The sequence below is a fragment of the Ipomoea triloba genome, chromosome 7 (genome assembly GCF_003576645.1).
Source record: "Ipomoea triloba cultivar NCNSP0323 chromosome 7, ASM357664v1".
NCBI classification, from domain to species: domain Eukaryota; kingdom Viridiplantae; phylum Streptophyta; class Magnoliopsida; order Solanales; family Convolvulaceae; genus Ipomoea; species Ipomoea triloba.
In genome coordinates, this window is record NC_044922.1 from 27388822 (window position 1) to 27402789 (window position 13968).

At 35.7% G+C, this 13968-nt stretch overlaps 2 protein-coding genes across 7 annotated transcripts; both read right to left on the bottom strand.

Annotated features, from left to right (window-relative positions):
* Nucleotides 1–1126: 1126 nt before the first annotated feature.
* Nucleotides 1127–3049, bottom strand: LOC116025128 (expansin-A10-like). The gene is made up of 3 exons (XM_031266230.1): nucleotides 2860–3049; nucleotides 2107–2416; nucleotides 1127–1670 (listed from the first exon to the last, which is right to left on the bottom strand). The coding sequence occupies exons 1-3, from the start codon at nucleotides 2981–2983 to the stop codon at nucleotides 1364–1366; spliced, it is 741 nt and encodes a 246-aa protein (XP_031122090.1). The 5' UTR covers nucleotides 2984–3049; the 3' UTR covers nucleotides 1127–1363.
* A 6682-nt stretch (nucleotides 3050–9731) lies between these two features.
* LOC116025124 lies at nucleotides 9732–13798 on the bottom strand. 6 transcript variants are annotated; one of them, XM_031266227.1, is made up of 5 exons: nucleotides 13648–13791; nucleotides 13460–13532; nucleotides 12488–13164; nucleotides 10976–11010; nucleotides 9732–10892 (listed from the first exon to the last, which is right to left on the bottom strand). In XM_031266227.1, exons 3-5 carry the CDS (start codon nucleotides 12804–12806, stop codon nucleotides 10038–10040), a joined length of 1209 nt encoding a protein of 402 aa, XP_031122087.1. In that variant the 5' UTR covers nucleotides 12807–13164; nucleotides 13460–13532; nucleotides 13648–13791; the 3' UTR covers nucleotides 9732–10037. The 6 variants fall into 6 exon arrangements, with proteins under 6 accessions (XP_031122087.1, XP_031122086.1, XP_031122084.1 ...); XM_031266226.1 differs by having other exon boundaries at nucleotides 13454–13532; nucleotides 13646–13791; XM_031266224.1 differs by lacking the exon at nucleotides 13460–13532 and having other exon boundaries at nucleotides 13681–13798.
* Nucleotides 13799–13968: the final 170 nt, after the last annotated feature.

Consider the following 13968-nt stretch of genomic DNA (forward strand, 5'->3'; position numbering starts at 1 on the left):
AAAAATAAATTGGTCTTTCTTTCAAGGAGGGGAAAAAAAAGAACGACATTCTCTATACCGGATCTATAACAGATTGAAATAAACAAATCCTATTTGGGGCAAATTGATAATGAAATTGAATTCTAATGAAAAAATAAGAAAATAAGATATAAAATACGAAAATAAGATATTCGGGATAGGGAATAAACTAAACAAACTATGGATAAATCCAAGCGACCTTTTAAGAGGATTGTAATTGTGAGCTAAAAACGAGAGTTTACCCTTAATGAACATGGGGCCCAAAAGAACAATGATGGAAAAAGATTTGAAGAATTTGGATTAATGAAAGATTTAAACCCAAATGAAAATAGCCTAGAATATTCTTTTCTCAATTTGCTTTGAATTATCCATACGGCTGAGGGAAAGAAAAGAAAATAAAGGATTGGCCCAAACTGTCACGACCGGAGCCACCGCTCGCCGTCACCGCCGGAGCCGCAATCGCCGCCGGGTCCGCAGGAACGCAAAAGGCGAAAAAAAACTCGTTGACAGAGGCTACCTGCGATTTCGGCGGAACTAATGGCGACTGCCGGCGCCGCCTTCCTCCGTCGCAGCGCCACTCGTCCACGATAGCCAATCGTGAATGGTAACAGCAACCTCACCCAGGAGAGCCAACAAGAACCGGCGCCTAACGACGCCGCCGTTCTCTGCCGGAAATCCATGTCGCGGCCCTCTTCCGGAGCGCCGCGCCTTCGTCTACTGCCGGAACGCCGGTGGCTCAGTCCCGCGTCGCGATCGCCGAGCAACGCCGCCTTTTCCATCGCGGATCATCGAAAGAGGGGAAAACAGGTTTGGATTGTTTAATCATTTTCGAAAGAACATATCCGAAATTTGCTGATAGTTTTTCAAAAAAAAAAAATGCTCTGTAATAGGTTCCCTGGGTATCATCTTTTTATCAAAAAATTGCTTGTTTATATATGATTCAATTAGTCATCCTGTTTCTATCTTTCTACTAGCATAGTTCTTAAAAGGGTTTGATTTTTAAGAATAAAAGATATATTAGAAGCAGGAACCATAAAACTATTCCGTAGAATAATGTAAGCAAAATTATGATTAAAATGCATACTGACAGGAATATGCTCACATAATATGCANAGAACACATGATGTCTGCTGGGAATATATTGCATACTGAAAAAAATCATACATTCATATACATTGAATTCATGCAGATAAACAAAATGTACAGGTAAAAATATGCTACTGGTACATATATGTATATTAATATAGTAGATTTACACTTGTAATAATCATATCATATATCCACTAGTATAGTGCAATCATCCTTCGGAGTAAATTGCAGTATAGCTAGGGTCATCCACTATTCCTCAACGGAACTGGCCACCGACAAAGGTCTGACCAAAAGACCAATTCGGAGGAGCTGCGTTGTAGGAGACGATGTTGCGGCCGTCGCCGGTGGTGACTTTGAAAGAGAGGGCTTGGCCGTTGAGATACAAACTGCTTTCCCAATTTTGCCCCCAGTTTCTCGACATGGATTGCCACCTAGTTTTTGAACCCTTGATAGCCAACGCATGAACATCGCCGGCTCCGGCAACGTTGGTGACTAGTACCAAGTTGAAGTAGGAGTGGCCATTAATGGTGAACCTTATGCCTCCACTTCTCTTACATGCCACCCTACAAAAAATAGAGTGTTTGAAATACAGTTCCCAACCACTTTAAGATGGTTGAAAATTCTCAACTTTCCAATGCATTAATTCCATTTGGAGTACAATTAAGTTAATCTCTTGTGGTCTATTGGCACCCGGTGTCCCGGTTTACACTCTCACATAGATAATGTGAGTGAGTTCGACTTTGACTCTTTGTGCTTCAGTCTTCAGTAGGTTGAGAAAGTAGCTATGAACAGATTCAACAGTACTAAAAAAAAGTTAATGCCATATTATATTTACAAAGTTTGAACTTAGAAACATTGTTTAAGTGAGATAAAACTCTTTTTACTTGTAGACCAATAAGTCTTGGTATTGATACAAGTTACTAATTAAAGTGACTAAATTACGTGCAAGACAAAAATACCCTGGTCACATATTGAGCCAATAAGGCAACTTGGGCATACCTTCGGTAAACAACAGGGACAATTCCGGCACTATAGTGGGCAATGTGTTGGAAGACAGGCTGAGAGAGGTCAAAGTGGTGGAGGGGAGGGTTGCACCACCCCCCTGCATTGTTGGGCAAGGCACTGTTTGGAGGGCAAAAATTTGTTGCAGTGACTAAAATACCCCCAGGCAGACATGACTTGTCATTCACACACCTCATCTCATAGCAAGATCCACAGCTCAACCCATTGTTGAAAAGAGCTGTACTTAGAGCTGCAGTATTTGTACCATAGCCTGTGCTGTACAAATTTCCATAACCACATGCCCCACCTATATAAATAGTAAAAAAAAAAAAACATCAAATTAGGTCCAACCAAACATCCCAATTTTATTTTTTTGATAACCAAGTTTTCCAGTTTAACCAAGTTCCCCACCATTACTGATTGGTCAAAATCTTACTTTACCATTGAAAGTAATATTAAATGTTAATTGAGCGATCACTTAAACTATCCTATATTTCGATAAGACAATATCCAAATTTATTTTTTTCATAAAATGTTAGGTATTTCTAGGATAAATCCAAATTCAGCCTATGTGGCTATGTCACACCAGCAAAATTTGACTCTTATTTGAGAAAGATTTGTAACAAAACTAGATGGAATGGAAAGTCATTCTTTATGACGGTCTGACACAGAGCCATCTTCCCTAGCTAAGGTACAGAAAACTTTAAAAAAAACTTTTATGTTTTTAAGAAATTGTGAAGTGATACATACCCATTGTGCCGGAAGCATCTCCGCCACCGTAGAAGGTGGCATGAGCATCTGTCCACCCTCCACCACCGTAGCCTTCCCCGGCTGAGGCCATTGCAAGCAAGAAAATGACAATGATGAAACCCATATTAGGTAGGGAAGATCAGAGAAAATTACTATTTAGTCCTTAGGAGTTGGAGAGGATGTGAGGAGGGTTGAGAGATGATGAATTGAAAATGGAAAGGGCAGTGGGGGTATAAATAGGAAGAATTTGCCCTTTAGGCCTTCATCAACATGCTTGCAGCTGCAAGTTGCATTGCAACTGTATGTGAGTGATACTAAAACTCTCAGGACAAATTAAACAAATAATCATAAAGTGGTTTTCAAAAAGAAAAATAATCATAAAGTAATTTTATTTGGCCAAAAGATTTGTCGAGTGACGGTGTCAACATGTAACTCTTACATAGAAACTTAAAAGTCATAGATTAAATTTTGATCTGGTTGAATTTTGGCCAACATAATTTTTAGACCAGGATCCACCATGAAAGATGGGCCCTCGTCCATGGCATAACAATTGATACACGGCAAATTATGCTATGGACACAAGTCCACCTTGCAAGGTGGACTCGGATTTATGTTCACAAATTTAGAACTCTATGTTTATAATTTTAGATCTCAATATATAAAATTACATTATTCAATATTCACAATTTTTGAACTCTATATTCACAATTTTGTTATATAGATTCAAAAATTGTGTTATATTATTGAACATAGAGTTTTGATATTGTTGAACATAGAGTTTTGATATTGTTGAAGATAGAGCTATGAAATTGTGAACATAGAGCTATGAAATTGTGAACATAGAGCTATGAAATTGTGAACATGGAATTATGAAATTGTGAACATAGAATTATGAAATTGTGAATATGGACCCGGGTTCACCTTGCAAGGTGGACCCGGATTTATGGCATAACAACTATTTGTACACCTTACCCTTTTCTATCCTAGATTTAATTAATATTTTCCTTCCTTTAATTAGCTCTTTCATCATATATAGATTTAATGTCGTTCTCTCTTAATACATTCATAATTTCTTATGTTATAGTTTATCTTAAAAATTCTAAAAAAAATGAAAAAGTAAATTTACCAGGGAGGAATTATTTCTTATAGAGATTATATATATATATGTGTGTGGGGGGGGTCCTTTGTTAATCATGCACGTAAAGTGCACGCACGACGCACGCATAGTGCACGTGAATTGCACGCACTATTAAATATATGTGTTAGGACAATTATTTTGTATATATCTTAAAAAAATATGCGTTGCAGTTACTCGAGATGTATAATCCTTAATCTCATACAGACGCTTTGTTCAAGAAATGAAATACACACAAGATCTTAGCAAGTCTATTCAAACTCAGTGTTTAGAGATTATTAAGGAAGCTTTCTAGAGTGCATACAAATTTTGAAGTAAATAAACTTAGCATAAATCTAACATAACAATAACATAACATAACATGCATGTCTTGACAACACTAAATGATTAAACATAATCATATATAAAATACTTACAGGAATGTCAATAAGCCTGTTAGTGATAAGCAAGTACAACTTCCTCAATAGGATGAGAAAGAACAACATCACAATTATCCAAATAGTCATATCTGGTAAAAAAAAAAAACGCAGCAAATTCTTGTTGCAATGAATATGAAATATTATAATGATTCATATTTGTCATAACACCCCATCAATATTCTCCTCTTCACTAACTACATATACTACTATTATTAAATAATCCGTATTATTTATATTTCATTCATCCACTTAGATTATGCATATATACCAATGACAAAGAAATTATTTTACTTGTAACAACAACAACAAAAAAGTGACATGATTATAATAGGCTTATTGGTGTTATCAATGAGTAGTTAAAGAGTTATGCAATGATGCTGTAGTGTAGAAAACAGAGCTAATTTGTAGTTTAAAATAAACTACATATACTCTAAAATAAGCTCTATCAGATAAAGCCGTACTACTACTTCCTTTTTGATACACTAATTTAATTGTTAAAATAATAATATAAAACACAATAGTTATTACTTTTATTCTTATTCTCTTCTTCCAAAAACTGCCTATTTAATTAACCGGTGAGTTAAACTTGTGTGACTTTTATTATTACTTTTATTATTATTACTAGTTATAATTTGCAAGTTGCGCAATTAAATTAATGTCCAATGTGAAAAATTAAAATAAGTAGATAATCAATATAATTTTTAAATATGTAAGTTATTCAATGTAAAATAGAATTGATTGTTTTTAAATACCACTCCACAATCTCTTGTATGTGGAACTGATATGGGATCGTATCAAAATGACTAAAGGTACATTCAACTAAATTTTATTTTGGTATGACCGAAAGACCTTAAAGAGAGACAAATACATCTTAACTTTCCATGTTGAAGCATGCGAAACATACAACAAGAGGATATATATTCATCATATTATCCTAAAGATGATCCATCAATAAAGTGCCTTCACTCAACTAAACTTGAGAACACAATACCATCTCCATTTTTAGGTTTTGCAATATATGAATTCATGCATGAAGGCACAAACATATATATGTCCATTTTTAGAATTTACCTATGTATAGTTTGTGAGATATTACACAAGAGCGAGATTTTCTTAGTGCACATCTTCTGATAGTGACCATGTGTTTCCCTGATCACCCAAAAAATAAATTAAAATACTTTATTTTATTTCATTATTATTTTTTTTTAATGACATAACATGATTGATTTTAAAAAGTGGGTCACAATTTAAGGAAAAGTAACTAGCATCCTTGCTGACGTTTTGGCAGCTCATGAGGAAATAATTGACTAATATTTCATTTTCCTTTTAATTTGAAAATGTATTTTTGTCATGGTGGTTATTAACATCTAACCCTATAACGTTATCCTATACAATATAATTCACTAAAGTAATTCAATTGAAACAAGCTCGGTTTGTTTTGGGTTGTTATGTCGTGGGCCCAGGTCCACCTTGCAAGGTGGACCTAGGTCTACATTTACATACATTATACTCTATATTCACATACATTATAATCTACATTCACAATTTGTAAACTCCACATTCACACATTACAGGATTATATGTTTAGTAACTATACTCTACATTCACATACACTATACTCTACATTCACAATTTGTAAACTCCACATTCACACATTCAAAACTCTATATTCACAGGTCCTATACTCCACATTCACAACTTGAGAACTCCATATTCACACATTACAGGGCTACAAGTTGCTAGAACTTCTTAACTCTATTACATAATATCGCATGCATAACTCTACATTCACAATTTCTATACTCCATATTCACAATTTGAAACCTCCACGTTCACACATTTCTGGGCAACTCTACATTCACACAATCATAAATCTACATTCACGATTTCTATACTATACATTCACACTTTGAAACCTCTACATTCACACATTTTTGAACAACTCTATATTCAGCAATATGTTTACTAATTAAAAAAAAAAAAAAAACCGACGTAGTTTTGGACCCAGGTCCACCTTGCAAGGTGGACCTGGGTCCACAACATAATTTGCCGTTTGTTTTAAATGAAGTATTGTAATTATATAGCAACAAACAAGTTTGAATAATGACTGCGAATATTTTTTATCACAGAAAAAAAAAAAAAAAAGAAGAAGAAAAAGATAGAAGATATCTTTCAAATGGTCAGAAGTAGAATTTGATACATACTTTGACAGCAATTAAACCTACACTTTCTCAAAGTGCTCCACTCAAAGTATGACAGTGTGACTACTCAAACATATCTTACTAAAAAACTCCAAAGGATAGTAACATTAAACCATAAGTATTGCAATACACTATCACTATACTCTATAGTACAAATATTTTTGAAACGGGAATATAAATCAATTTAACTTCAGTACGTCAAACTAGAAGTGAATGAAGATTTTCTCGGAACTAATGAATGTTTATAATTGCATGTTACATGATGTTAACCATGTCACATGTTATATCTTTATATTTAATAGATATATTAATATTGGTTAGTTGTTAGTCAATAGTCAGTACCTATATGATAGGAGAGTTTTATGCTAACTCTCATATAGGTACACTATCTCTTTGTAATTCAGTTAATCAATAATCTATCTATGTTCATCCATGAATGAGATGCTATCCAAAAATAAGAAATTAAAGTTTGTGTAGTTATTGGAGAATATATATATACACACACACACATTTTTCTTAAAACATTAACTACGGAAATGTTTTTAGGATGCTACAAGATCAAGAACCACCTTATAGGGACCCTTGAAATAATTTTAAAATATTGTTGTTTCATGGCACATCATTTTCATATATATATTCTTATCTTCTACATACATAAACATAATAATTGACCCAAATGCATGCTATGCCAAAAGCTTTAGGGCTGTACCTCACCAAAACACCTCTATTGGTCAATGTATCCACACTTTTAAAATGTTAATTATAAACCACATATTTGGGGCCAAAAAATGTGCAATTTGTATAAACCACATATTTAGAATTCATGTGTATTCATATACACACGCTTCATCTTTGCAAGGACAAGCTTTGGTTGGGTGCATGTGGGAGAGCTGGATTTAGTGGTGAACACACACACACACATATATATATATAACTCAATAACAAATTTCAAATTTATTTTAGAAGTACAAAAGTGATTAAATTGAAGTTGTGACTAGTTGGAAAATATATACAATGAATAGGAGTAAAGAAGTGAAAAAGTGGTCCCGGGGGTTAGTATAGTGGTTCATTTGTCTGACTTGATGTCACGACTGAAGGGCGATAGTGTGAGGGTCAGAATTTCACTGAAAACATGAAATAGAAAAATTCCCAAGATGATGAAAGGTATGGATATTGAATCTCTTGTGTGCGCATGACTCTAGAGATGATGATCTAAGTATTAAAAGAAAATTGAAAAAAGTGGACGATCGCAGTGCTATTATATTGAATGTGGATGCTTCATGTGATGATTAATATGAATTTAGACTCTTAATATTCACCAATGGTTAAATATATTACTCGTGTGTTTTTCATCATCGCTTCATTTTAAAATATATACATATGTCAAATACAATATATATTATATTATTGCCTTGTTAGGAATATAATTGAAGTATGTAGTGGAAGAGTGGATGGATGGGTATAAGAGTGTTTATATATATATATATATATATATATATATATAGAAGCAGGTTTAAATGAGACCTAGATTTTTTGTGAGAATATATAAACTAATTTCATTCGTCTTTAAATGAGACCTAGATTTTTTGTGAGAATATATAAACTAATTTCATTCGTCTATTTAAGATGATCAAGAGTAGCAAATTAAGAAAAAAATGCAATGATATTTTTGTAATTACTATTGTGCATTTGGAAACACTTGACAGTATATTTGTAAACGCTTAATAATTGTGCATTTGAAAATTTTCAATTCCACTGTTAGTTATCTCCGAATGCACGGTCAAGTTTTTCTAAGTACACAATCTTAATTACACAAATGTCACCACATTTTATTTAATTTTCAGTCATTGATCTTCTTAGATGGACGAATGAAATTAGTTTGTATGGTCTCACTAGGAGTTTAGTTCTCGTGGGAGCTAGACTATATATATATATATAGACACACACTTCATTTCAAAATATATAAATATGCCAAATATAATTATCTATTATTGCCTTGAATTGTTAGGAATTGAAGTATGTAGTGGTCTAGTGGAAGAGTGGATGGATGGGTATAGGAGTGTTTATATATATATGGATGCTAATGGAGTTGGGATGAGCTTGAAATTTCAGTGGATTGCATGGATGTGGGAATGATTATGAGATAGACAAATGCAATGGTTGTTTTGAGTTGTCTCTTTCAAGTGATGGAAAAGGGCAAGGTCATGAGCATTTCAATAAAGAAAAAAGGGATTTTACTAATGATGTTATATATAGTCCAGCAATATAAACTATCTTATACATATTTTAACTAGGAGTAATTGTGTAAAGCCTAAAGAAGTCTATATGCTCTTACACTTGAGTGACATAGGTACAGATTTTAACTAGGTGTAAAACATAAAAAAGTCTATATAATCTTATAGTTGACTGATATAAACTTATGACTTTACAGTCAAGCGATATAGACTAATGATCTTAGAGTTGAGTGGCATAAACTTGTGACTTTAAGATATGAAATTACAAATTTAATTTCTTACTTAAGTTCATAACTAATGGTGTTATAGATTGGATTGTATTCAGACTCTAATTTAGTCTTCTGGTTAGTTGAAGTAATGGGCTCGAGCAGCTAAAATGAGGTCAAAGCGTCCCGAGCATATATGTGGTAGGTAGAAATGTTAAAAGTCCTCCTCCTAACTATAAATGCGGTACTTATAAGGGAAGGGGACACATGTCGGGCACTCGGCATGACTGATACGTGTTATGCATGCAATGAGCAACCTCGAGAACAACGCCTTAGCGCTCACGTGTGCTCAGATTCCTGACCGCCCACTAAGATACGGTTGGATTAAGGTTTGAAATCTAAGTCTAAGCAACAAAGTGCTATCACAATTTCTAGCTATCTCGGTTATTGCATTTAAGTCGGCAAAGTCAAGCTTATGGTCAATTTAGGCCGAAAATGATTCCTCTATGTGATCTAACCAGATACCAAACAATATACGATACGTATAGGGAGGGATACTCAAAATACTCCCAATCAATAACCATGGTAAAAAATAACTTATATTTCCCTAATTTCTTACCACCGGGGCCAAAAATCTTTTTAAAAAAATAAAAAGCAAGGGGTACAGTGTGCCTCAATTTATAGTCAGCAAAACAAACCAAAATCATTCACCCATTCCAAATACAGGAGATTACAGAATTTTGGATCCATGTTTTTCATTTTATATCTTACAACAATTCCCCCCAGGGATTCAATGCTAAAGCATACAACATACAATATGTTTAATGACATCAATTCAAAACTACACATTTCCACCTTAACAAATACTACAACAACATGATTAGGCTTTCCCATTTTCATCATTCAATCAACCCAAAACTAGACTTCACATAGGCCCAAAAACTATTGCAATCTGCACTGCCACCGAGTGCACAATTCTCCTCTTACTTCAAGCTCGAGCCTGTCACCGCCTTTGAAGATCCAGCGGTCCCGTGATCCACCGATCCGATAAATAATTGCGATGAATATGAGCCGGTTTTCCTCAGCTTCCCCGGGAATTCTTTGACGGGATTTCCCTTCAAAGATAGGTTCTTTCGTATTCGATTGCGGTTGAGTGAGAGAAGGGTGTTCCGGGAGGGTGCGTGTAGAGCCCCTTCGACACAATCTCCGGCGTGAGCACAGCCCCATGGTTTGGATGGCCCGTCTTCAGAAAAGGGTTTAAGCCGGGGGAAGAACTTTGAGAAGGTGCGTTGATCTGGAGAGCTTCCCTCTTCGACCTTGGCGCATATTGGGCATGGAGGGTCGCTCTTACGTGACTTCGGCGTTGTTTGTTCCAGACATTCAGCGTGGAATACATGGCGGCATGAAAGGACCCCAGCAACCGGCATGTCTCCGCTTCGGACGATTCGCCGGGAACTCCAAGGCGATCTCTGCGATAGAAACCTATCGCACAATCCACATTTGAAACCTTCTGAGACGTTAAAAGACCTACTTAAAGAGTCAGATTCAACAGGCTCGGAAGCCTCCAGGTCGATACTGCAACTAGCACTGCTGAAGCGGTGTTTATCTCTCCGTGGAGTGGTCGAATCAAATTCGGAAAAACCTGCAGGGATGCTGTCAAATGCTTCTCTTCTAGGCGTTTCAGATGGAATTGACAAGGGGTGAATGGGTTTGGACATAAAGTAACGGCAACTTGGAAAGTTACGATGAGAGGAATGTGACTTGGTGATGGATTCACTATCACTACTGTCAGATCGGGATGAAGTCGAGCCTCTCCCATCCCTAGCAGTTGATGTTCCCTGTAATAAATTTATCGGCATTGGCACAAAGAATTTAAGCAAGATAACTCGTCAGCTGAAAATTAGTAAACACAGAAGTGTACCTCCATTGTTGGTGAGAAGGATAAAGGCCTCAAAACTGCAACAGGGAAATGAAAAATATTAAATATTAGCCACTAAAAGATTCAATATATAGAAACACAACAAGTTCACCACATACAGAAATTGAGCATGGCAAGATATTAATTATCATAATTCATACACCATCGAGGCCTGATAAAGCAATAGCAATTACACATTTTACCACAACTAAATTGGGACTACAAAAGGGTAATATATCAGAAAAAGGTTATCACAAGGTACAACATCTTGCCTAAGAAGAAATGCAGTCAAAATATCAAGCAGAGTTCAATAAAATGAGTGGAGAAAAATGAGGACGTGTTAAAGTAGAAGCAAGATTTTAGAGTAAAATTAATGGACACTCAGAATCTTGTGTACAATTCATGGATTCACCAATTGTTAACTTCTATACCAATTGGAAGGATGACTGGTGAATGATCCAATTTAAAACTCAAAGCAGCCTCCAACCTGAACACTGGGCTTTGCGTGGCAAAACGACCAAGAGGAAGCTAAGACATTAGACAGGCAATCATCTCACGGGCCAATAGGCATACATCTTATCTTTAACGACATACCCCTTCTGCCTTAATGAAAGCCTTTTCATCTCTCTGCAGTCAAGCAACCACTTGTTGGGTTGATGGAGACAAAGGTCCAGTTTGTATGAGATTATAGGGAAAAAACAAAAGGACTCATAATTAGTGTGCACCATTCATTTCCAGAATGTAAGAGCTGTTGAGGCCTTTAGGCAAAAGCACATGTACTTATTCCAAGTAAAATAGATGCATACAAATTTTAATATTCTAAAAAAAAAAAATCCAATCGCGCTAAGTAATAAAATCATTATAAAAATTAATTCAAACAACTTCAAGAACTAATAATTCAAAAGGATCCATGGGAATACAAGGGCTATTAATTCAATGAGCCCTGAAAGTGTCTCAAAAACTCTTCTTTTTTTCTTTTCTTGGCATATAAATGGTGATGACTTGTACCATCGTGCACACAACAGTATTTGGGCTTAAACAGAGAACCTAGAGGAAATTCAGAGCTACAAGTCTAAGGCTCTGAAATATTAAAATGAGCCCTCACACAGCTACAAGAAGGCAATCAGTGAATAATTGTCTATTCTTGGCATAAACCATATTGAGTGAAACAACACAAAAACAGCTTATATCAATGCTGATGACTGAGACATATCATGCACGCAGCTAAACATTTAAGTAAATAAAAGAGGGGCAAATAAGAAAGAAGGTGTTCTCAGTTTTGTAAAGCAGAAATAAAAAGTAAAATAATGTCAACCACGTTCCACAGATGAACATAGATGAAACTGTCTAAAGAGAAAAGAACATTGAAAAAGTACACTGAAAAAGACTTGAAACTTGAACAGACTAACCATAACAAGTATATTTAAACAAAGACGGAAAGCTTCAAGATAAGCACACATCAACTAAGCCTTAAACCAAAAACAATAATGAAAGAAGCATAAGCTATCTGTTTACCTTGCCTAGAAGTGCCATAATCATCAATGCTGATTTCTTGTATAGCAGGAGGAGTCCACTGCTGAGCAGGTGAGTTATCAGATGGGCTACTATAGTACGCACCAATGCCATCAGATACAAGATATTGGTGATTTGTGAATTGGTTTCCCCTTGCCCAGCTTCTACTTTCTCTGCTGTTTGATGAAGCTGATGATCCATACAATTGGGCTCCATCATGAGAACCAAATGATAGAGCTTCAGATTGGAACCGGAAGTCCCATCTTGTAGGTGGCGGGGAAAAGCTCGAATTAGTTCGCCAGTAAGGCTCATGTGGCCCCATGGACCACTCCCTGCTGGTTGCATTTGATCCATGTGGCCTTGCAGCCACACAACAAAGGGACCCCGTTTTAGCTATGTTTCAGAAGACTCACAAATATTATATTATGTTTGCTTCTACAATCACTTTGCAGCTCAAACGGGTCAGGATGGAACTCCACTAACTACTCCAGTTCGTTGGGCATCAACATTCTAAGACATCAGAAGAGCTTCATCTCTATCCTTTAAATAACCAATCCTAAAACACTACCAAACAACTCAGCATAAAAAAACACCCCTGTCTTGGCAAAATTCCACCACCAATAATTGCTTTCTCAACAGTAGACTCCAGCAGCAGCACAACAAACAACCATCTACAATCACTACAAACAACAGGAATAAAATCCATTCAATATATCAAGAAGAAAACAGATATATAAACCAAACAGCAGCTCAAAAAGCATGCTGCAAAATTTCAAAGCATATCTATTCAAAATTTCAAAAGTATAAAATCACATTCAATATGAAAAAAATAAAAAATAAAAATTCACAATTTTCTATTTTGTATGAGCCCCTTAAGCCTCTGCCTTGGCTTAAAAATTTCTCATATAACACAGGACATCCAATCAACCAATACGAAAAAAAAAAAAAAAAAAAAAAAAAAGACAACACCTTTACCACGATGAGGACCTTATCTAAAAATTAGAACCCCCAACTCAAAAGATTACATCATATTCAGATTAAGAACACCCTGTAAATGCAGAAATGAATATCTTTAAGCAACAGGAAACGCGAAATAATCAAACATTAATCCGAAAACGAAACCCTAACTGATTAAACCCAAACATATAGAAATATACACACACGTGACGGTTAGGTGAGGGCGGACGGGTGCTCACGGCGGTGGGAATGGCGGGTTTCGGTTGAGAAGGACGGAGAAGAAGATGGAATCCGATAATAATTGAGAAGTGTCAGTCCAGTGTAGTGCAGTACAAAATTGTGAATTATATGAACCCTAATTTTGCGCACTGAGCGCGATTATTTTAAGTTTTCCTTTTGCTCGCATGCCCCTCTTTTCTCCCCCTATTTACGCTTTTGCGCCTCTTTTTGTCTTTATTCTTTTTGCCTTCATTTCCAAGTCTTTCTTCTTTCTTTCTTACCCCCCTCCCCCCCCCCCCCCCCCCCTT

What these genes read in the sequence shown, in the direction of transcription:
- LOC116025128 (XM_031266230.1), bottom strand. Translation starts at nt 2,983, where the DNA reads ATGGGTTTCATCATTGTCATTTTCTTGCTTGCAATGGCCTCAGCCGGG. An exon ending in AGATGCTTCCGGCACAATGG is followed by an intron (nt 2,417 to 2,859) that starts GTATGTATCACT and finishes CTATTTATATAG; the next exon opens with GTGGGGCATGTGGTTATGGA. An exon ending in GTCCCTGTTGTTTACCGAAG is followed by an intron (nt 1,671 to 2,106) that starts GTATGCCCAAGT and finishes TATTTTTTGTAG; the next exon opens with GGTGGCATGTAAGAGAAGTG.
- LOC116025124 (XM_031266224.1), bottom strand. Translation starts at nt 12,806, where the DNA reads ATGGGGCCACATGAGCCTTACTGGCGAACTAATTCGAGCTTTTCCCCG. An exon ending in TTATGGCACTTCTAGGCAAG is followed by an intron (nt 11,011 to 12,487) that starts GTAAACAGATAG and finishes TCCCTGTTGCAG; the next exon opens with TTTTGAGGCCTTTATCCTTC. An exon ending in CCTTCTCACCAACAATGGAG is followed by an intron (nt 10,893 to 10,975) that starts GTACACTTCTGT and finishes AATTTATTACAG; the next exon opens with GGAACATCAACTGCTAGGGA.